The following is a 25,169-nucleotide window of genomic DNA, read 5'->3' as shown; positions in this document are numbered from 1 at the left end:
CATTCCTTCTACATTTATTAATTGACATTATTTTATAAATAAGAGGATTGTCCCTACTGTTTTTTCAAAAAAATCACTTTGGGATTATGGATTTTTAAAAATTCAATATATTATGATCTATTACTGATAATATTTTTTTTATTTTTTTCATTACCCCAGTTTGGTGGGTTATTTAAAGACAAATTTGTCTGTTTTGACATATCCTTATTTTTTTAAAGCACACCAGAGTCCCACTGCATTAAATTCTCATTGTACATACAGTGTGGGGATGTACCATAATTTATTCACTAAGTCTTTTGTGATTTGCTGTAATGAATAGCTCTTTAAATAAATTTGTGCATTTTTTTTCTTGTATTGTTGGAGGTATGTCTTAAAGGTAAATTCCTAGAAATAGATTTGTCTAGTCAAAGGGTAAACACGTGTCTAGTTTTGTGAAGTGCTGCTAAATTCCTCTCCACTCATCTTGTGTACCATCTAATGCTCCACCAGAAATGTTGAAAAGCCTGTTTCCCAGGAGGCTTACTTACATAATGTATTGTCAAACTTGAATTGTTGCCAATCTGAAAATGAGAATTAGCTTTTCAGTGTAGCTTCAATTTGCATTTCCCTTATGAACAAAGTTGGATGTTTTCTCACATTCTTAAAGACCCTTTGAAAAAAAAAAAAAAAAAAGACCCTTTGTAGATCTTTTTGTGGACTATATAGATCTTTTGCCCATTCAGGTAAAAAACCCCAGGTTTTGTTAAGTTTCTTTCTCTCAATTTTTAAGCACTATTAGGGGAATTTGTCCTTTATCCTTACTGTATGTTGCAAATATTTAAATATTTATTTTAAACTTTATTTCTGTCACAGGAATTCTAGTCTTTATTTTTTTAAAGATTTTATTTATTTGAGAGAGAGATAGCATGAGCAGGGGAGGAATAGTGGGAGAGAGATAGGAGCAGACTCCCTGCGGAGCAGGGAGTCCAACACAGGACTCCTTCCTGGGACCCCGGGATTATGACCTGAGCCAAAGGCAGACGCTTAACCACCTGAGCCACCCAGTCGCCCCATAGTCTTTAAATATAATTAAGGAAGGAGATGTTGGGACTTCTGCTGTAGTTTCATCTTACCATTTCAGGATTCATTTAAATCAGTTTACTTTTATTTTGTTATCCTGGAAGAGAATAACTTAAAAATCATCTAGTGAACAGTTTCAGAAGTCTGTTAGGGTAGTCCTTTCTCCCCATTCCTGTACCCACTCCCCAGGCCTAAAAGTAATTTGTTTGAAGTCAATTATCTGAGGAATATAGGAAAATATTTTTAAAATAATAAAGATCATCTTCTCTGTCTCTCTCTCTCTCCCTCCCATTTATAATAGTCCTTATTTACTGAGATTTTATGAATAAGACAGATACACCAAGTAGGTGGAAATACATAATTTAATTTTCACAGCACTGTTCCTACTGATGGTACTTGCTTTTCATATCTCAGAAAGAAAAAAAGAAAATATGTGAGATTCTGATTTTTTAAAAATTATAATAGTTGAGAATCAAATGATAATTTTTTATTGAGATAGTAATGTTAATGAGAATTTATTCCTGGCTATGATTATATTAAATATGAATGTTTCTTTCTAGGAAATAATAAATCACCAAGAAGTTCTTTCTCTGTGTTGTAGGTTTTGACAACAATTCGTTCAGGGCACCGAGCAAATATATTTAGTGCAAAGTTCTTACCGTGCACAAATGATAAGCAAATTGTGTCTTGCTCTGGAGATGGAGTAATATTTTATACCAACGTTGAGCAAGATGCAGAAACCAACAGACAATGCCAATTTACGTGCCATTATGGAACTACCTATGAGGTACAGTATTTTATATATATGAAAATATATTAGTGTGTGTTTTTTTAGAAGTATGTATATGTGTAGATTTGTGTATGTAATATACATACTCATGCATATGTAGTCAGAGAAATTGACAGACGATCTAGATTTCAGTAAAGTACTTGAGAAAGTGTGTCTTGATAGACTTGTGAATAAAATTAAGAAATAAAATGTAATAGTAATAGAGTTTGTAATGTCAACCTTTAGAAATATTTCTATTACTGTGCTATAAGCCTGTATACTAGGCTTTAACCTCTTCAGCACTTTATCTCTGTCTTATATAAAGTCGTTGATGGCATGTTTATCAAATGTTCCCATGGCAGAAAGAACACTTGTACACTAGCCAAAAGAATCAGATTCCTAGAAGACATTAATAAGTTCAAACCCGGAGCTGAATTAAATGAGGTGAAATGAATTTAAGATACAATGATACTGCTTAACTTGATTCAGAAAAATTGCTTACTTTTCAGACTGCTCTTTTAGAATCTTTTCACATCATTTTTTTGCATGAAATCATTCATCGGTTTCCCATTATTTGTTAACCTGGTATGTCTTTTTCCATGATCTGAATTTCATTTCTCTGGTGACCTCATGTTTTGGTGTGTACTTACAAAAATAGCATATAGCTGCATTTTATTTTCTCATCCATTTCATAAATTTGGCTTTGAACTGGAGATTTTAGTCAATTCATGCTATTGACAATTTATTGTGAGTGGTGATATATTTGGATCTATTCATTTATTTTACTGTTTTCTGTTTGTGTTTTATTTTTTTTTAAATTTCCTCTATATGTATTATCCTTTGCCTTTATGCCTTTCTTTAAAATTGCTTGAAGATTTTGCTTTCTGTTTTGTTTCTGCTATTTGCATGGAAGATAGACATTCATGCTTTAGAAGAATAATTAACAAAGCCTAAAATCAATACTTTTGCCCTTCTGAATAAAACACTTTAGAACATTTTAATATCTTCATCCTGTTTCCAATTTTATATGCTTATATTATTCTGAATTTAGTTATATCTTTTCTCTCATAAATTATATATTACTGTCTCATTAGTTTGTATTTGTTTAGACTTGCCTACATATTTACCAATACTTTTTGGCTCTTCCACCACAGATTTTCCATGTGGGGCCATTTGTGTACCTAAAGTACTTTCTTTACCAGTTCCTCTAGTAAAAGTTTGTTAATAGAAACAATTTTCATTTCCTATTATCCTTTTCTTTTCTTCATTCCTTCCTTTTTTTTTTTTTTTTTTCATCTCTTTCCAGAAAATGAAGAATTTTATATCAATTCATCAAAGATAGTTTTGCTGGATATTTGCTGCATATCTATTTTTTTTTTAAGATTTTATTTATTTATTCATGAGAGACACAGAGAGAGAGAGAGAGAGGCTGAGACACAGGCAGAGGGAGAAGCAGGCTCCATGCAAGGAGCCTGATGCGGGACTTGATCCCAGGTCCCCAGGATCACACCCTGGGCTGCAGGCGGCGCTAAACTGCTGCGCCACCAGGGCTGCCCTGGATATCTAGTTTGATAGTTATTTTAATTTAGGTGCTATTCCACTGTGTTCTGACTTTATTGTTGAAGAGAACTCAGTCATCAGTCTAATTGTGATTTCTTTATAGTTAATCTGTCTCTCTTTGACTCTTTTTTTTTTTTTTAGATGTTATTTATTTATTCATGAGAGACACAGAGAGAAGCAGAGACATAGAGGGAGAAGCAGGCTCCCTGTGGGGAGCCTGATGCAGAACTCAAGACCAGTACGCTAGGAAGGCAGACACTCAACCACTGAGCCACCCAGGCACCCCACTGCCTTTTTTTTTTAAAGAGATTTATTTGAAAGAGAGAGAGAGATAATATGAGCAGGGGGAGGGGCCAGCTCCATCCCAGGGCCCTGGGATCATTGCCTGAGCTGAAAGTAGACGCTTGACCAACTGAGCCACCCAGGCACCCCTCTTCCTTGGCTGCTTTTAATTATATTTTTCTTTACTGTGTTTTCTCCTTTATTAATGTCACCACAATATAGTTAAGTTTGGATTTCCTTTTTTATTTTTCAAACTTGGAATTTATTGATGCGTTTTTGGCATCAGGAAATTGGCATCTTGAAAAATGTGGGAAATTTGCAATCAATAGGTTTTTGGTTATTTACCATTCTCCATTTTTTTCTTTTGGAATTCTGATTACATGTATTAGATGACTTTATTCCATCTACCATTAAGCTTTTTTTTTTTTTAATTGAAGTAAAACCATTTAGGAAAAGTACATAAATCCTAAGTATATAGCTTAGTAAATTACCACAAAGTAAATCTATTCAGATAACAACTACTTAGGTCAAGAAATATAAAAGCATTAAGTATCCCAGAAGCCTCCTTGTTCTGACCTCTAATAATTTGTCAAATTCATCCATATTGGGTGCAACTATAATTTGTTCATTTTAATTGCTATAGTATTCCATTGTGTGAATATATCATGACTGATTGATTTCTTCTGTTGTTGATGAAACTTTTAAATTTGATTTCCTGCTTGGAGAACATTCCTTTACATGACTCCTAAGTACAAAATGCATGTACTTTGTTGCACATATACTTAGAAGTAAACTTGCTTGGTCATAGGATATGTATTTGTTTATTTTAGAGATATTACTAAATAATTTTCCAAAATAATTGTAACAACTTATATTCCTGCCAGTAGTATACAAGAGTTTCTATTGTTGCCCATCTTTGCCAACAATTGGTATTATTAGTCTCTAATTTTGGCAGCTTATATAGTGTCATTTTATGGTTTCAAGTGCCTTTCCCTGTTCATGCTGCTGAGGTTGTGCATCTCTCCATATGTTTTTTGGTTATTTGGATATATTCTTTTGTCAGGTGCCTATTCAAATGTCTCTCCTAATCTTTTCATTGGGTTTGTTTTCTTATTTTTGATTTATAGGAGTTTCTTAATCTCTTCTGTATATGAACCTATCTTTTCCTACTCTGTGGTTAATTTTTCACTTTCTTAATGATGTCTTTGGATGAACAGATGTTTTTAATGTTGTCTAATTTATTGATGTTTTCCTTTATTATTAGTGCTTTCTGCATCCTGGTCAAAATAGTTTTACCTTGGGGATCCCTGGGTGGCTCAGTGGTTTGGCACCTGCCTTCAGCCCAGGGCATGATCCTGGAGTCCCAGGATTGAGTTCCACATCGGGCTCCCTGCATGGAGCCTGCTTCTCCTTCTGCCTGTGTCTCTGCCTCTCTCTCTCTCTCTCTCTCTAAATCTTTAAAAAAATTTTTTTTTCCTAGTTTGAGATTATGGAAATATTCTTCTATTCTCTCTTTTAAAAAGTTTATTGTTTTGTCTTTGCATTTAGGTATTATAATTCACCTGCATTTGATTTTTGTGATAATATGAAGTTAGGGTAATTTTTTTTTCTCCTTATGGATTTTTGTATTAACATAATTTATTTCTTGGAGAATTAAATGAGAATCCCAAATAGCATACAAAGAGCATTCTCCATAAAGACATTTTAACAATGTATACCCATTAACCAAAGGTGGTTTTTTTTGCTGAATACATATAAACTGTAATGTATGTGTGAATAGGATATTTTTTCAAAGCTGAAATCTATCCATTGAACAATTCCACTATTCCCTCTTCCCCTATCACTTGCAACCTCCATTTTACTTTATTTCTGAGTTTGATTATTTTAGATACCTCATATAAGTACAATCATGCAGCATTTGTCTTTTTTTTTAAATCTTTTTTTTTTTTAAGATTTTATTTATTTATTCATGAGAGACACACAGAGAGAGGCAGAGACACAGGCAGAGAGAGGGAGGAGCAGGCTCCATGCAGGGAGCCTGACACGGGACTCGATCCCGGGTCTCCAGGATCATGCCCAGGCTGAAGGCGGCGCTAAATCACTGAGCCACCGGGGCTGCCCCAGCATTTGTCTTTTTGTGACTAGCTTATTTTGGTTAGCATAATGTCCTCATGGTTCATCCAGGTCAATCTATGACAGGATTTCCTTTTCTAAGGCTTAATACTTTCCCATTGTATGTATATATCATACAATCCATTTACTTGTCATTGGACATTTGGGCTTTCTACTTCTTGGTTATTGTGAATAATGCAGTGAACATGCGGGTGCAGATATCTCTTTGGGACCCCGGTTTTGATTTTTTGGATGTATATACCCAGAAATGAGATTGCTGGATTATGTAATAATTCTATTTTTAAAAAAGATTTGTTTGAGAGAGAGAGAGAGAGAGAGAACAGGGCGAGAAACAGAGGGAAAGGGAAAGAACTTTATGCAGACTCCTCACCAAGCATGGAGCCTGATACAGGGCTCGATCCCACCGTCCTGAGATTATGACCTATGCCGAAATCAAGAGTTGGACATTCCACTGAATGAACCTAGGCGCCCCCTTATTTTTAATTCTTTAAGGAACCTCCATACTGTTTTCCATAGTGGCTGTTCCATTTTACATTCCCAACAGCAGTGCATAAGGGTTCCAATTTTTCCATATTCTTGTCAACCCTTGTTATTTTCTTTTTTTGTTCAAGAGTGACCATTTTAATGGGTGTGAGGAGATATTTCATTGTGTTTTTGATTTACATTTACTTAATGAAATGTTCTGGTTGAGTTGAATGGGTTCTTTTTATATTTCGTGTATTAACGCCTTATCAGTTTGCATGTTCTCCCATTCCATAGATTTGTTGAAGATGGCTATTGTAAATGAGACTGTTGTCCTAATTTTCTTTTCAGATTGTTTATTGATAGTATATAGAAAAAGCTGATTTTTGTAACCTGCAGCTTTGCTGTATACATTCATTAGGGTTCTTTTTTTTTTTTTTTAAGATTTTATTTATTTATTTGAGAGAGAGAGCACCAGCAGCAATGAGAGGCAGATGGAGAAGCAGGCTCCTTGCTGAGTGGGAAGCCTGACGTGGGGCTCAATCCCAGATCCTGAGATTATAACCTGAGTGGAAAGCACTCAGGCAGAGTCACCCAGGCGCCCCTCGTTTATTAGTTCTAACAGTATTTTGTATTGGGATCTTCAGCATTTTCTACATATAAGATCCTATCTTCACCAAACAATTTTACCTCTTCCTTTCTAATTTCAGTGTTGTTTTTTTTTTCCTTGCCTAATTGCTTTAGCTAGAATTCACTGCTGTATTGAATAGATGTGATAAGAGTAGGCATTTGTACCTTGTTCCTGATCTTAGTAAGAAAACTTTTAGTGTTTTACCATTGAATATGATAACTGAGATTCTATATATGGTCTTTATTAGGTTGAGGTAATTTCCTTCCATTCCTAGTTTGTTGAGATTTTTTATTGTGAAGGAGTGTTGATGTGTCAGATGCTTTTTTTGATATCAGTTATGATGATCATATGGTTTTTGTTCTTCATTATGTTAATACGGTATATCATATTGATTGATTTGCATATATTGAACTCATTTTTGCATTCCATTAGTAATTCCCACTTGATCATGCTGAATAACATGTTGTTTTGGGTTTTTTCTTTCTTTTTTTTTTTGTATTTTGTTGAAGAGTTTTACATCAGTATTCATCAGGGACATAGTTTATAGTTTTGTGTTCTTTTAGTGTCTTTGGTTTTGGTATCACAATAAAGTTGTCCTTATAGGATGAATTTGGAAGTGTTCCTGTTTCTTCAGTTTTTTTGGAAGTGTTTGGGGAGGATTGGTGTTCTTTAAGTGAAGGTAAATTTCCCCAGTAAAGCCATCTGGTTCTGGGCTTTTTTGGTTGGGATTTTTTTTTTTTTTTTTTTTTTTTGGTTGGGATATTTTTGATTAGTGATTCAATCTCCTTACTAGTTACAGATTTGTTCAAATTATTTATTTCTTCATAATTTAGTTTTGGTAGGTTGTATGTTCCTAGAAATGTATACATTTCTTCTAGAAATGTGTTGTGTAATTGTTCATATGAGTCTTAACATGCTTTTTATTTCTGTGGCATAATTAGTAAAGCCTCTTCTTCCATTTGCGGATTTTGTTGAATCTTTTCCTTTAGTCTAGGTAATAGTTTGTCAATATTGAAGATCTTTTTTAAAAAACCCAATTTAGGGGATCCCTGGGTGGCTCAGCAGTTTGGCGCCTGCCTTTGGCCCAGGGCACGATCCTGGAGTCCCGGGATCGAGTCCTGCATCGGGCTCCTAGCATGGAGCCTGCTTCTCCCTCTGCCTGTCTCTCTCTCTCTCTCTCTCTGTGTCTATCATAAATAAATAAATAAATCTTTAAAAAAAATAAATAAAAAACCCAACTTAGTTTCGTTGATTTTTTTTTTTTGTCTTCTATTTCCTTTATTTTTGCGGTAGTCTATTATTTCTTTCCTCTTCTAACTTTGGGTTTCATTTGTCGTTCTTTTGTTAGTTTTTTTTTTTTTAAGATTTTATTTATTTATTCATGAGGGACACAGAGAGAAAGAGAGACATAGGCAGAGGGAGAAGTAGGCTCCCTGTGGGGAGCATGATGTGGGTGGGACTCTGTCCTAGGAGCCCAGCCAGGTCACAACCTGAGCTGAAGGAAGATGCTCAACCAGTGAGCCACCCAGGTGCCTCCTTTTGTTAGTTTTTTGAAGTGTAAAGATAGATTGTTGATTTGAGATCTTTCTTATTTTCTAATGTAGGTGGTTACTGCTATAAACTTCTCTCTTGGTAGTGTACCATTTACATTAAAGTAGTTACTGATAGAGAAGTACTTGCTATTGCCATTTTACCAATTTTTTTCTGTATGTTTTGTAATGATTTTGTCACTCTTGTTTTTCTGTTTCATTGTTTTTTTTTTTTAGTGACATCCTTTGATTCTTCTTTTGTACATCCATATATTTTTTTCATTGTGGTTAAAATAAGGATTTTATAAAACATTTTATAGTTACAACAATTTATCTTAAACTGATAACAAATTAACTTCAATCACACACAAAAACTACTTCCTTTATTACATCCTGCTCCCACTATGTTACCACTATCACAGATTACATCTTTTTGTATGTTGTATTCATTGACATAGCGCATAATTTTTAATGCTTTATCCTTTTAAATATCTATGCTCAAATTAAAAGTGATCTATATATCACTATTTATAGTATCACACATTTCTGTATTTATCTGTATATTTACCTTTATCAGAAACCTTTATATTTTTATACTGTAGTGTGTTGCTATCTCATATTTTTTATTTTAACTTGAAGAATCCCTATAGCAGTTCTTTTAAGGCAGGTCTTGTGGTGATCAACTCCTTCAGCTTTTGTTTACCCGGGAAGGTCTTTATTTCTCTGTCATTTTTAAAAAACAGTTTTCCTGGATGTAGTATTCTTGGTTTGCAGGTCTTTTTGTTTCTTTTCTTTCTTTCAGCACATTGAATATATTATCCCACTCCCTTCTGGCCTATAATGTTTCTACTGAGAAATCCACTGTCTATAGGAGCTCACTTGTACATGATGATTCATGTTTCCTTTGCTGCTTTCAAGATTCTTTTTGACTTTTTTAAAATAAAGATTTTATTTTTTTATTTGAGAGAAAAAGCACAAGCAGGGAGGGGGCAGAGAGAAAGGGAGAAGCAGGCTTGATGGGTCTTGATTCTAGGAGCTGAAGGCAGACACTTAACTGACTGAGTCACCCAGGCACCCCTCTCTTTGACAAGTTGTCCTATTTAGAGTCCTTTGAGCTTCTTGAGTGTGGATATCCATTTTCATTGGGAAGATTTAGGAAGTTTTCAGCCATTATTTTTCAAATAAGCTCTCTCCCCTCCTTTTTCTCTGTCTGGAATTTCCATATATATTGCTCAGCTTATTGTGTCCTGTAAGTCCCTTAGGGCGTTCTTCAATTTTCTGCATTCTTCCTTTTTGTTTCTCTGACTGAGAATTTCAAAACAGTTGTCTTCAAGTTTGCTGATTCTTCTTTCTGCTTAATCAAGCCTGATGTTGATCCCCTCTAGTGAATTTTTAAAGTAATTATTATATTCTTCAGTTCCAAAATTTCTATTTGGTTCTTTTTCCAGTACTTATCTCATTGGTGATATTCTCATTTTGTTAATGCATTGTTTTCCTAGTTTCATAGTTGTCTATTTGTGTTGTCTTGTAGTACATTGAGCTTCCTTAGAATGATTAATTTGTAAATTCTTTTCATAGGTAAATTCTTTTCATATATTTATTAGAGTTAGTTTCTGAAGATTTATTTTGTTCCTTTGATTGGGCTCTTATCCTGTATGCTTGTGTGCCTTGTTATTTTGTTGTTGTTGTGATTTTTCTTTCGAAAAAACAGCCATCTTTCCTGGTCTTTACAGACTGGTTTTATGCAGGGGAAAGCCTTCACCAGTCAGCCTAGCTAGAGATTCTGGAGATCCCTTAAACTTTTTTATGACAATGTATCTTCTCTAGTCTTGAGTGTATAATTTTCCGTTTAGAGAGATCATGCTCCCTTTCCTGTCTGCAATACTGAAGGTTTTTTGGTGCTGCAGGGAGCCGCTGAGCTCTCTTTTGTTGTCAAGATATTCCTGTTTTATTAATGCTGAGTCAAGCAAGACAGAAACTAGTCCATTGTCAGCCTTCTACCTAGAAGCTAGAGTGTTGAACAGACATTCCACTCTTTTTTTTTTCCTTTCCAATGGAGATGCTGCAAGTTGGGCTTTTTTCCCCCACTATTGAGCTGTGCTGCCTTGGGGGAGACGCTGATATGATTGAAATGAAATAAGCTTTTCTAATTATATGATAATATATTATATATATTATCATATGTTATATATATTATATAATATGGCTGCACTTGGCTTTGAACTTACCTGGTTTACTGCTTTCTTAACTGATTTTTGGTATTCTCCTAAAGGCTTTTTGATTATTTTATTTTATTTTATTGAGAGAGAGAGAGCAAGCATAAGTTGAGGGGTTCGGTGGAGGGGCAAAGGGAGAGAATCCTAAGCATGCTCCACACTCAGTATTGAGCCCGTTTTGGAGCTTGAGCTTATGACCCTGGGATCATAACCTGAGCTGATATCAAGAGTCAACCGCTTAACCAATCAACTGAGCCATCCAAGTGCCCCAAGGCTTTTTGACTTTATATTGTTATTAAAAGTAAGTGTTTTTGTGGGAGAAATGGGTTGAGGCTTTCTGTTCTACAATCTTGCTGTTGTCACTATATTTCCATATGGATTTTACTTACCGTCTTTTACTGAAAGATTGGTTTTATTCCCCCATTGCTGTTCAACATGCCATTAATTGTAAATCAAGAGTTCATATATGCATAGATCCATTTTTTACTCTTTTTTGCGCCATTGGTCTGTTTGTATTTTATAAGTACCAAATTGTTTTAATTGCCATTGCTTTGTAATGACTCTTGATATCTAGTAGAGTACATTTTCTTGTTCCTGCTTCCAAGAACATTTTGACCATTGTTGATTCTTTGTGTTTCAATCTAACTTTTCAAACCAGCATATTATTTTCCAACAAAAAACAGTTTGCTACTTGACGGGTTGAATAACACTGGGTGTTATTCTGTATGTTGGCAAACTGAATGAACACCAATAAAAAATAAATTTATTATAAAAAAATAAAATAAAATAAAAATTCTGATCACACATACAAAAGTTTAACTGTGAGGTGATAAATGTCTAAGCTAAAAAAAACAAAAAACAAAAACAGTTTGCTGAAAATTGGATTGTGATTATACTGAATTTAAAGATAAATTTAGGGCAAACTAATACCTTACAATTATTGTATATTCCAATCAATGAAGATGATATATTTTTGCATTTTAAAGGTATTTATTTTAACTTCTCTCAATAATATTTTATAATTTTTAATGTGGCATTACTGTACAAATTTCCTTTAATTTTTTTTAAGTATTTGATATTTTGGTACTGTTGCAAATGTTATCTTTTTAAGAATTTTACTTTTTAGGGATCCCTGGGTGGTGCAGCAGTTTGGCGCCTGCCTTTGGCCCAGGGCGCAATCCTGGAGACCCTGGATCAAATCCCACGTCGGGCTCCCGGTGCATGGAGCCTGCTTCTCCCTCTGCCTATGTCTCTGCCTCTCTCTCTCTCTGTCTCTCTCTCTCTCTGTGACTATCATAAATAAATAAAAATTAAAAAAAAAAACTAAAAAAAAGAATTTTACTTTTTAAATGTTGCTGGTATAAAAAATACAATTGACTTTATAATATTTTAAAACTGGAAATCTTTTATTCACTTATTAATTCTCATAATTCAACTGTAGATTCTTTTGGATTTCCTATATACACAGTCATATCTTTTTTGAATGTCATAACATTTTTCTTTATTTTCGACCCATATACCTGTTCCTAGTTTGCTAAGAATTTTATCTTGAATGAATGTTGCATTCAGAAGGTTCTTTATTGAGATTTAATTGATAGATCATACACTGCACACATTTAAAGTGTACAATTTGTGGAGTTTTGACAGCTTATTGTACCTTGAAATCATTTCCATAGTTCAGGATAATGGATATATCCATTATATTCAAAAATTTCCTTATTCCCATTTTTCTTTTTTTTTCTTTTTCTTTTTTTAATTTTTTAAAATTTTTATTTATTTATGATAGTCACAGAGAGAGAGAGAGAGAGAGAGAGAGAGAGAGAGGCAGAGGGAGAAGCAGGCTCCATGCACCAGGAGCCCGACGTGGGATTCGATCCCGGGTCTCCAGGATCGCGCCCTGGGCCAAAGGCAGGCGCCAAACCGCTGCGCCACCCAGGGATCCCCCTTATTCCCATTTTTAATCCCTTTCTCTTGTCTCTACTTAACCCCACATCCTTGGGAAATCACTGATCTTTTAATTACTGTACTTTTTGTGGAGTTACATATGAATGAGATTATATAATCAAACCATATGTATTCTTTTGGTCTGATTTTTTTCACTTAGCATAATTTTTGAGATTCATTTATGTTGTTGAGAGTATCAATTACTAACTCTTTTTATTCCTGAGTTGTATTACCCTTCATCTTTGGATGGGCATTTGGATTGTTTCTACTTTTAGGCTGTTACAAATAATGCTGTTTTGAATATTTGTATAAATGTCTTTGATGGACATGTACTTTCCTTTTACTTTGGTAAACACATAGGAATGGAATGACTGAGTTATGTTAGAGGAATGAGTTTAACTTTTTAAGAAACTGCCAAACTTTTCCAGAGTGGTTATATCATTTTACATTTCTGTAAGCAGTGCCTGATAGTTCCAGTTGTTCTGCATCCTTTTTAACATTTGCTATGGTCAATCTTTTTTTTAGACGTCCTAAGAGATATATAATGGAATCTCTTGTGTTATTTCTCAATTATCTGATGATGTTGAGCATACTTTTTATGTGCTTATTTATCATCTTTATGTACTTGGTGAACTGTTCAAATCCTTTGCCCATTGGACTTTTATTTCTCATTATTGAGTTTTGAGGGATTTTGAAAATATGTTCTGGATATTTTTCAGGTATGTGATTTATAAGTTTTTCCTCCCAGTCAATGGCTTTTCTTCTCATTTTCTTAACGCTGTCTTTCCAAAAGAAGTTCTTAATTTTCAGGACGCCCATTTTATCAAAGTTCTTTGTTCTTATGGGCTAATGTTATAGCTAAAAACTTTATTTAACCAAAAGTCACAGGGATTTTTTTCCTAGAAGTTTTATAGTTTTATGTTTTACACTTAGATCAATGATCTATGTTGTAATAATTTTTTAAGAAAGTCTGAAGTATTGCCCGAATACTTTTTTGTTACTTTGCATATGGATATCCAGTTTTCTGACACTGTTTTTTTTTCTCCACTGAATTTCTTTATACCATTATCATAAATCACTTGGCTGTATGTATATCACCTATTTTTGGTCGGTACCTGTTCTCTTCCAGTGATTTATCAGTAAACTTCTATTATCTTAATTACTGTAGTTTTATAGTAACTCTTAAAGCTAGTAGTATAAGTCCTCTGCTCTTCTTCTTCAACTTACTTACGGTATTTTAGATCTTTTGTATTTTCACATAAACTTGATAATCAAATTGTCATTTATACCAAAAATCCCGCTGGAATTTATTTGAATCTATATATCAATTTAGGGAGAATTGACAGTATTAAATGTCCCAATCCATGAACACAATATATATCCTGTTATTTAGGACTTTTATTTTATTTTTTATAATTTTCAATGTTAACATGTCTTACATATCTTCAAGTATTTTATATTTTTCGTATTTTTTGTAAATATTATTTTTCAATTTTCAGTTTCTAATGGTTTTGTTGCTAGTATATAGACATACAATTGATTTTTATATATTGGTCTTGTATCCTGCAACTTTGCTGAATTCTAACTTATTAAATTTTTAAAAAATTAATTGCATAGGATTTTCTACATAGGTGATCAGATCATCTATGAATAGAAAAACATGTTTCTTTATTCTTTATTTTATTTTACAAAATAATAGTGATGTCTTTCAAAGCCAACTGTTTAAATGTTCAATAACATTACCTGTACTTTTGTTTTCCTATGCAGATTATGACTGTACCCAATGACCCATATACTTTTCTCTCTTGTGGTGAAGATGGAACTGTCCGGTGGTTTGATACACGTATCAAAACTAGCTGCACAAAAGAAGATTGCAAAGATGTAAGAATCAAAGTTTTATACAAATGACAAAAAAATTAAGATTATAATTAAAATTGGATGATAAGTAATCTCTGGGTTATAAGATTATGGGTAAATGTGATTGTAATAAATTTTGCTGATCTAGTATAATTGCTCAGTGTTTTAGTCTTCTATTTGGGAGTTGACTTTTAATTTTTCCTCTTCAGAATGCAATTTAATTACTCAACTATTGTTTGTTTCTTTAAGCTCTAATTAAATTTATATTTCCATATGTATTGTTTATTTTGGTTGGTTTATAAGAAAAATGTACAATACTGTACTAGAAGTCAATTTTGGAGTTGTGTAGCAAACTATAAGGAAAAAAGGAATCTCCCTTAGAGTGATAAACTGCCAAGGAGGAATATTGACTGAGTATATTTATTATGGTCTCACATAAGCTGAATTTGTTAGAAACACTGATAGAAACATGAAAAATAAATTAAAAGAAAACCATGTTGTTTTTGTCTTCTCATTATCATACTGAGTTAGGATTTCTGAGAAAGGTTATTTTCTTTTAATTAAGAGGAAAATGTTTTAAATCTTTAGAGGAGCCTCTGTACAGCAAAGCTGTATATAACTGGTGTTGTTTTATCTTTTGTAGGATATTTTAATTAACTGCCGACGTGCTGCCACATCTGTAGCTATTTGTCCACCAATACCATATTATCTTGCTGTTGGCTGTTCAGATAGCTCAGTACGAATATATGATCGGCGAATGCTGGGCACAAGAGCCACAGGTAAAAAGCTGATATTACAGAAAATATAAGATTCTGTGAGCGCAAAGAATAAATATTTATGACATATTTGCAATTTTAAAATTTCATGAGTTAGTCCTAAAATTCAGCAAATACAATGTATTTAAATAATATGGGTTATTATTAAAAAAATAGCATTTTACTAGGATGCCTGGGTTGCTTGATTAGTTAAACATCCAACTTTTGATCTTAGGGTCGTGAGTTCAAGCCCTACGTTGGACTCCACACTGGGTGTGGAGCATACATATACATGTAAAAATAGCATTTACCAAGATTTTATGACCCTATCAAGGTGATACTTTTGCAGTTTATCACTTTAAAAAGTTGTAACAGTTGATCATATTAATTTCCTAGGGCTGTGATAACAAATTACCACAAATTGGGTGGCTTAAGATAACTTCCCATCTTTCTGGAGGTTAGATATCTAAAATCAGTCTATTGTAGGGTTTTCTGCTGGTGGCTCTCAGGGAAGCTCTTGCATGCTTCTCTCCTAGTTTCTGATGATTGTTGGCAATATGGCTTTAAATGTTTCCTTTCACTCTCTCCTTCCACATTTATATACCATTCTCCTCTGTATGTATCTGAATCCACATTTTCCTCTTATTGGGACACTGGTCATATTGGAACTAGGGCTCACCCTAATCCAGTGTGGCCTCATTACATCTGCAAAGACCCTATTTCCAAATATTCCAGAATCATTCCGAGTTCTGGATGGACATGAATTTGGGGGGGACACGATTAGCCCACAACATTTGGCTTTCTAATTTCTCTTTGTGGGAGAGAGGAAAGTTAGGAAAGAACAGTGACTTGGGTATGTGTTAATGTACAGTATATACTTATGCCTAGTTAAATTACTATTAGTGATGCTGGAGCACTGAAGTTTAAGATGTCAGAAATTGATTCTTACCTTTCCAGAGGTTAGAGATCTAAAATCAGTCTTTTGTAGGGTTTTCTGCTGGTGACACTCAGGAGGCTCTTGCATGCTTCTCTCCTAGTTTCTGGTGGTTGTTAGCAATCTTGGCTTTTTAATGTTTCCTTTTATTCTCAGCTTCTACATTTATATACCATTTAAGACTGATTGTATTAAACTCATTTGCTCCTTATCCATTATGGATATTCAGACCACCTCTGAAATATCCAAATTAAAGCCAACTTATTAGCATTTTCTCAGTAAGGGGAGGCCAGGATTATATACCCACACATCCACCAAATATACATACATTATATACACATTACATATATTCGCATGTTTTATATTGCTAAAAATAAAAGTGGACTTGGCCAGAAACTAACAATGCCAATCTCAGTGTTAATTTATATCCAGTAAAAATGGACATAGATTACTGAAAGGGAAGACTAGGTTGAGGGCACCTGGGTGGCTCAGTCAGTTTTTTGTCCAACTCTTGATTTTGATGCAGGTCATGATTTCAGGGTCATGAGATTTCAGAGCCCTGCAATGGGCTCTTCTGAGCATGGAGCCTGCTTAAGATTCTCTCTCTCCTTCTCCCTCTGCCTTCTCCCATCCTCCCCACCACAAACCCCCCACTCATGTGCAGGTTCTCTCTCTCCTATTATATTGATGATTGCCAAAATTATTAAAGTTGGAAATGTGTCCTCATTCTGATATCAAGAGGAAAATTTCATGACAATCAAAAATCTTTTAAAAACATAGGGGTGCCTGAGATCCCTGGGTGGCTCAGCGGTTTAGTGCCTGCCTTTGGCCCAGGGCGTGATCCTGGAGTCCTGGGATTGAGTCCCGCTTCAGGCTCCTTGCATGGAGCCTGCTTCTCCCTCTGCCTGTGTCTCTGCCCCTCTCTCTGTGTGTGTTTCTCATGAATAAATAAATAAAATCTTTAAAAAAAAAAACAAACAGGCATAGGGGTGCCTGGCTGGGTCAGTCAGAAGATCATGCAACTTTTGATCTCAGGGTCATGAATTTGGGCCCCACATTGAATGTAGAGATTAATAAGAAAAATAAATAAATCTTTTTTTAACCTGAAGCAAAAGGTAAATCATTTAAAAAGGAAAGTACACTATTTTATCTAGTATACTAATAATAAATATAACCTTAACTATTTATATTCTAAAAATTATATTACCTTCATTGGGGGAAAATTTTTGGAAGATGATTTAGTATAACTATAATCACAAATCATTTTAATTAAATGACTCATATTTTGAATAATACATTCATGTAATTTATAGAACATTTATGTAATCTATGTAATTCCAGCCACTCAGGAAATTTTTTTTTGAAGATATGTAGCCTTTATGCTATATTCTCTATTATTTTGTTATAAAATCGGGCTATTGAGAAAAGGGCCTCTTCTAGAAATAGAATATGATATTTTGGATTTTATATTGCTACATTAAATCATACATCTCATAATTTAGATTAGGAGTTTTAAAAATATTTTTCTTAAAAAATGTATATAACTTCCTGTTTTCTTATTTAGGGAATTATGCAGGTCGAGGAACTACTGGAATGGTTGCCCGTTTTATCCCTTCCCATCTCAATAATAAGTCCTGCAGGGTGACATCTCTGTGTTACAGTGAGGATGGCCAAGAGATTCTTGTTAGCTACTCCTCAGATTATATATATCTTTTTGACCCGAAAGATGATACTGCACGAGAACTTAAAACTCCTTCTGCAGAAGAAAGAAGAGAGGAGGTAAGTTTACTCAAAACCATATTCTTCTTTCAGTTCAGGAAACATTAATTCAGTGACTCCTGGGGCCTGTAGGGCTTCAAAAAATAGAATAGATTTTTAAGGCATTTATAGTCTAGGTTTTGTAAAAAGACATGGAATATACATGAAAGAACAGAGGCTAGGGATACCTAGGTGGCTCAGTTGTTGAGCATCTGCCTTTGGCTCAGGTTATGTCCCTGGGGTTCCAGGATCGAGTCCCACATCAGGCTCCCTGCATGGAGCCTGCTTCTCCCTCTGCCTGTGTCTCTGCCTTTCTCTCTCTCTGTCTTTCAAGAATAAATAAAATCTTAAAAAAAAAAAAAAAAAGAACAGGGGCTAATAATTAAGAATCAGGCTCTAGAAAAATATTGTGAATTTTTTTTAAAGAGTATATCCACTAGCAAAATATTTAACTTTGTTGGAAGCACAGCAGCAAGCAAGAAAATCAACAGTTCTAATGGTTGCAGAAAAAGCAATTAAAATAATAAAAACTAGGATTTGTAAACTCCCAAGAGACTAAATGTTTATGTTCATACACCAATCAGAGTTTTATCTGTTAGTATTTACTATTCAAATGTCGACAGCAATCCCTTTCTCTCCTGATCGTGCTTCTCTTTCATGGTTATGAACATGCATCCCTAGGTACATTTTACAAAATACATAGGACTTAGTGAGTGGGAAAAAGGTAACTTAAAGTATATACACACACATACATATGCAAACAGTGGGGAGAGGAAGGAATTGCTGTCTACATGTGAATGGTAAATGGTAATATGTAAAATCTTGTTAAACATAAACATTTAGTCTTATTGAAGTTTATATTATCACATTTTATATCTATTATATATATACACACACACATATATATAAAATATTACATATTGAAAATTGGGTAGAAGAAATACTACCACTAAAATGACTCAAATAGTGAACCAAACCATTGGAATGCCTGGCAGGCTCAGTTAGTAGAGCCTGCAACTCTTGATCTTGGGGTCGTGAGTTTAAGTCCCACAGAGATTACTTAAAAATAAAATCTTTAAAAAAATAAAATAGCAGATCATCTTCTTATTTGTAAAAGGCAAAACCCAGAAATAATACATCCTTGAAGTATTCAGCAATAGAAGAATGATTGTTTTAACCTCACAGAAACTGCTTTCCCCAACATCTTTTGCACTTTGGATTTTTTTTTTAATGTTTTGTGTTTAATCACTCTACTGTTTGGCTTGTAAATGTTTTTGAAATTAACTGTTGCTTTATTAATAATCAGTAACTTTTCGGTATTGGACCAACCCCTATTGAACATACCTTAAAGGTACTCAGGAACAACAATTTTCTAGTTTCTACAAAACTAAATCCAGTTCTTATGATTACAGGTTTAGAAGGCTATAAAATGAGGGGAAAAAATCAGGATAACTTTATAAATATTTTTGGGAATTTTAAATATGCTAGTGTATTTAAGTGAATGAGGAAATTGACAAAGAAGAGTATGATGGCTAATGAAAGCTATTTTTGAATTTATTGGTTTAATTGAAAACATGAGATCTGCTCTTTTATTTTGTTGCTGCTGTGTAATTCCTCTTGAGATATGTGCTCTAGTGAAGTTACAGTCTAGCTTTGTGACTATTACATAATGAAAGTTGGAAATGCAGAAACATTTTTAAGTGGGCCAACCAGCTTTTATACCATAGAATATTTAGCCAAAATATGTTTACATAATCAGTGTGAATGAGGCTGAGTCATGAACACTTGGTTATTTTTTGAATGTGGTTTTCTCAGTATTCTTTGTTGAATTAACTAAATTAAGAATAATACTTCTCACAGTAGATTAAAATTACAAAAATAAATCATGCTTAGTATACTAAACCAAGCAATCACAGGTGTATATAGAAGAAGAAATTAGTAGTCTGTCCCCTTCTTAAGCTCATCAGGTTTTCTTCAGTATTTTATGCCAAATCCTTGATAGTAGCATTTGGATACATTCTACTCACCAGATCTTTATTGGGCACCTGCATATACTAGGTCCTTTAGAAACTTTAGAAATTCAAGGACAACTGTGACAAAGACATGGCCTCTTACTCAGGAATTTACAGTTTAGTGGAAAGATACAAATAAAAGAATATGTAAAACTTTAACAATAAAATTACACATGAGTTATGTTATAAGAGGAGCAGAGGAAGGAATAATGTATTTTGACTGGAAATGTAAGAAATGATTGGGGTTTTAAAATGTGAATAAAAGTTTCACATAATGATTTTTTTCTTATGTATTCATGATATTTTTATATTTTCTTAATTTGTGGAGGCTTCTTTTTCTTTCTTTATATCCTCTTATAATTTCTCTTTCATTTTTCCATTCTTTAGTATTTTTTGTCACTTCTCATTTTTCTTTTTTTGTATTCTGTTTTCTTTTTATTGTCTTTGCTGTCTTCCTTTTCCTCTCCTATCTATTTGACATTTTCCCCACTTGCCCTACTTCGTTGTTGGTCCACGTTGTTGAATCTGGTGTCTCATTTTCTGTTCTCACAGTTTGTTTCAAAAATACATATCCCAAATCTGTAGGACTACTTTGCATTCTCACTACCACTACTACCCTGATCCAAGACATCACCATCTTTCCTAGATTGTTGTGGTAGCTTTTAACCAGTCTCCTTGCTTTCACCCCCAACCTCATAGTCCTTTAGTTATGTAGCACCTAAATGATCCTTTAAAATCAAGTCAAATTACGCTACTCTTCTGATCAACACTCCCAAGTGGTTCTCCATCTCACTTAAAACAAAAACTAAGGTCCCTATAGTGGCTTCAAGATCTTCTATCATGTGCTTCTTGACTTGTACTGTTTTCTCAGTACTTCTACTGTACTCTGCTCTGGTCACCTCTACTGACTTATTTAGGCAGCCTAAGCATGCTTCTCCCTTATGTTTTTGCATTTACTGCACATCAAATGGTCTTCCCACATATCTGGATTTCATCTTTTCTTACCTATTTTTAGGTTTTCACTCTTGTCACATTCTCAGTGAGGCCCTCCTTAACCTCCCATTTTAAAATCGCAGCCCTTAACTCCTAGGTACTGCCTATCACTTTTGTCTACTTAATTTTTTTTCCCCATAATACTCAACACTTTCTTTTGTATATTTTACTTTTTTTTTTTTTTTTTTTTTTTACCATGTGTTGTTCATCTACTCCACTAGTTTGTAAATTATGTAACATTGGAGTTTTTGTGTGATTTGTCCATTGATCTTTTCCTAATACCTAGAGTGGTACCTGGTACATAGAAGGTGCTCAGGAAAGTCTTAGTTGAATGACTGAATTAATGCTTGCACCATTTTCAGTATTCTTTTTTTTTCCCTCTTTTTTTTTTTTTATTGGTGTTCAATTTACCAACATACAGAATAACCCCCAGTGCCCGTCACCCAATCACTCCCACCCCCCGCCCTCCTCCCCTTCTACCACCCCTAGTTCGTTTCCCAGAGTTAGCAGTCTTTACGTTATGTTTCCCTTTCTGATATTTCCCACACATTTCTTCTCCCTTCCCTTATATTCCCTTTCACTATTATTTATATTCCCCACATGAATGAGAACATATAATGTTTGTCCTTCTCCGACTGACTTACTTCACTCAGCATAATACCCTCCAGTTTCATCCACGTTGAAGCAAATGGTGGGTATTTGTCATTTCTAATAACTGAGTAATATTCCATTGTATTCATAAACCACATCTTCTTTATCCATTCATCTTTCGATGGACACTGAGGCCCCTTCCACAGTTTGACTATTGTGGCCATTGCTGCTATAAACATCGGGGTGCAGGTGTCCCGGCGTTTCATTGCATCTGTATCTTTGGGGTAAATCCCCAGCAGTGCAATTGCTGGGTCGTAGGGCAGGTCTATTGTTAACTCTTTGAGGAACCTCCACACAGTTTTCCAGAGTGGCTGCACTAGTTCACATTCCCACCAACAGTGTAAGAGGGTTCCCTTTTCTCCGCATCCTCTCCAACATTTGTTGTTTCCTGCCTTGTTAATTTGCCCCCATTCTCACTGGTGTGAGGTGGTATCTCATTGTGGTTTTGATTTGTATTTCCCTGATGGCAAGTGATGCAGAGCATTTTCTCATATGCATGTTGGCCATGTCTCTGTCTTCCTCTGTGAGATTTCTCTTCATGTCTTTTACCCATTTCATGATTGGATTGTTTGTTTCTTTGGTGTTGAGTTTAATAAGTTCTTTATAGATCTTGGAAACTAGCCCTTTATCTGATATGTCATTTGCAAATATCTTTTCCCCATTTTCAGTATTCTTGACTAGGTTATTTTGCATATCTCAAAAAGTCAAGCTTGAGACTGTTTTTAACTTGAAGACCTTGTTCCAGAAAGAGTTGCTGAAGTTAAAACACTATTTCTTTGCTTGTATAATATAAAATTCCTCTTTCATAACTATGGAGCAGGGCTCTTTTCTATTCTAAATATAGTTCACATACAGAGTGAGGCCTGCTGTTTCTGGAAATGATTATTTGTCTAAGATTTTGGACACCTGCCACACTAGGCTTTCTCTAATCTTCTGATTATTCCCTGTCACACTTGTGGCTTCCTGCAGATTTTGCTATTCTTTGTTGTTCTTAGCCACATTTATATACTTATGGAATTTGTGAAGGTTTTTTTTTTCTGTCTTCTTTGCCGAGGGTGTAAAGATTCTCTCCATCTTGTTGCTCAGTATGGTTTCCAGGGGAAAACAGAAAATTTACAGATTTCTATCAAAATCTGCTTAATTAAAAGGAAAAAAAATCAATGTTTTATTAAAAAATAAAAATAAAAGAAGTGAGCCACAAAAATGGGAGAAAATGTTTGTATATCATTGATTTATGATTTAGAATCTAGTAACCAAAATATATTGGAACCACAGTAAGGTACCATTTCACACTTACTAGGTCGACTAAAATTTTAAAGGTCAATAACAGCATTGAAGATGTGGAGAAATTGGAGCTTTCACACATTGCTGGTAGGAATGTAAAATGGTGCAGCTGCTTTGGAAAACAGCTTGGCAGTTCCTCAAAAGTTAAACATAGAGTTATCATATGATCTAGCAAATCCATTTCTAGATATATACTGAAGAGAATTGAAAACATATGTCCCCATAAAATCTTCCACATATGTTCCTAGCAGCATTATTCACAACAGCCGAAAAATGAAAACTACTCAATGCTCATAGACTGATAAATGAATAAACAAAATATGGTATATCCAAATAATGGAATATTATTGAACCATAAAAAGAAATGATACATGGTACAACATGGATGAACTTTGAAAATACTATGCCATATGAAAAAAGCCAGATAGAACCACATATTATTCCATGTCTATGAAATGTCCAGAACAGGCATAGCCCTAGAGACAGAAAGTAGATTCATGGTCACCAGGAGCCAAGTGCTGGGAGGAGTGAGGAGCAGCTGCTCACAGTTCTAGGATTTCTCTTTGAGGTAATGAAAACATCCTGGAATTAATGGTGCAAGTGGTTGCGCAGCTTTGTGCATATGAACCACTGACCTACACGCTTTAAAAGGGTGACTATCATGTTACGTGTGTTATATCTCAATAAAAAATATTAAACATTATAAAAGTTACAGAGAATGATCAAGGGTGTTAAATGCTATAGACATCAAATGGATTAAGTTGTGAAAGGTGTGCCATTTGGATTGGCAATTGATTGTCGATCACTTTTTCACTGATCAGTGAACTTAGCAAGTAATCACTCATGGGTGACATTGATGAGAATGAATTCAGTGGAATGTTGGGAACATAAGATGACTACAGTGAATTGAGGAAGGATTAGAAGATAAAAGTGGAATAAATATAGACTTCTTTCCAAGAAGCTTGGCAATAAGGCTTCAGAAAATGGGAACGAGTATAGCTGGATAGAAATATAAAATTGAGGTGTTTTGTTTGTTAAAAATGGTAAGTATCTTCAGCATATTGTAAGGAAGAAATGAGAGAGGAAATGAATGTACGTATGGGAAAGAGCATAATTGTCAAAGCAAAGTGCTTGAGGAATTGAAGGAATAAAATGAAAAGCACAGATGGAGTTATTAAGCTTAAGCAAAATAAATGATACATCTTCTGAGAAAGGTTAGAAGGAATTAGGAGGTTGTAGACTATAGTAAGTTTGTAGGATGCAGCTGAAGTAGGAGGAAGAGTAATTAGCCAAAAATGAGGGAAACCAGATAGAGTAGAGATCCTGAAGTGAGTAATGAAGGGTTGCAGTAGATGGGGGGGAACCGGAGAGTAAACTGATAATAAAATAGTGATAATTCCTATTGTCAGGTATGTAGATACTTTACCTAGACTACATGTATCATCATCAAAACTCAGGCTCATTGGGGATCCCTGGGTGGCTCAGCGGTTTAGTTCCTGCCTTTGGCCCAGGGCGCAATCCTGAAGTCCCGGGATCAAGTCCCATGTCGGGCTCCCTGCATGGAGCCTACTTCACCCTCGGCCTGTGTCTCTGCCTCTCTCTGTGTCTCTCATGAATAAATAAATAAAATCTTAAAAAAAAAAAAAACGAACAAAACTCAAGCTCATTGCAGTTAAATAACTTTCCTGTGGTCAGTTGTAAAGTGATACAGGTGGGATTAGAAGTCACATATACATGATTTCAAAGTTGCACTCAGACTCTAATTTAGGGTGAAGATGTTAAGTGTAGGCTGTACCATCAATAGGTACCATCATTATTAAGAGCCGTCTTTCATGTTTTGACTTAGGATCTCTTTTGCATACTCAATAAAGAAAGCAAAGACATGAAAAGAATTTGTTAGACTTCAAGTATGCTTTAAGAATTGAGCAAATGAGTTTTCTCTTCATCTTTTAGTTACGACAGCCTCCAGTGAAGCGTCTGAGACTTCGTGGTGATTGGTCAGACACTGGACCCCGAGCGAGGCCTGAGAGTGAACGAGAACGAGATGGTAACTCTACTTTTCAGCCTTTCTAATATAGAATTTAAAAATTAATCTTTTAACTTATTTCTTTTTTTCTTATAAGTGATGCTGAAACAAACATCCTTGTACTTTTATCTTAATATACTTGTGCAAATGCATCTGAAGATCAATTCCTAAAAGTGGAATGAATGACTGGATCACTGGATAATACATTTACTTTTGATAGCTATCATATTACCCTCCAAAATAAGTACACTACTTTACATTTCTACTGGAAGTATGAGAATGCCCATTGCCATGTAAAACATTGGACATCATCA

The 25,169-nt window shown here is 34.5% G+C and overlaps 1 protein-coding gene across 13 annotated transcripts in view; it reads left to right on the top strand.

Annotated features, from left to right (window-relative positions):
• The window catches only part of DCAF6 (DDB1 and CUL4 associated factor 6), a 131,154-nt gene that overhangs the window by 32,414 nt on the left and 73,571 nt on the right, over positions 1-25,169 (top strand). For all 13 annotated transcript variants that reach the window (XM_049112350.1, XM_035719373.2, XM_025430457.3 and 10 more), the window contains exons 4-8: positions 1,661-1,846; positions 14,353-14,466; positions 15,086-15,221; positions 17,696-17,910; positions 24,783-24,876. In XM_049112350.1, coding sequence (XP_048968307.1) covers positions 1,661-1,846; positions 14,353-14,466; positions 15,086-15,221; positions 17,696-17,910; positions 24,783-24,876 — 745 coding nt within the window. The remainder of the gene's footprint in view (positions 1-1,660; positions 1,847-14,352; positions 14,467-15,085; positions 15,222-17,695; positions 17,911-24,782; positions 24,877-25,169) is intronic.

Source organism: Canis lupus, chromosome 7, assembly GCF_003254725.2.
Source record: "Canis lupus dingo isolate Sandy chromosome 7, ASM325472v2, whole genome shotgun sequence".
Classification (NCBI taxonomy): domain Eukaryota; kingdom Metazoa; phylum Chordata; class Mammalia; order Carnivora; family Canidae; genus Canis; species Canis lupus.
The sequence above is the reverse complement of the archived record's forward strand: the minus strand, read 5'-3'. Positions and strand labels throughout refer to the sequence as shown.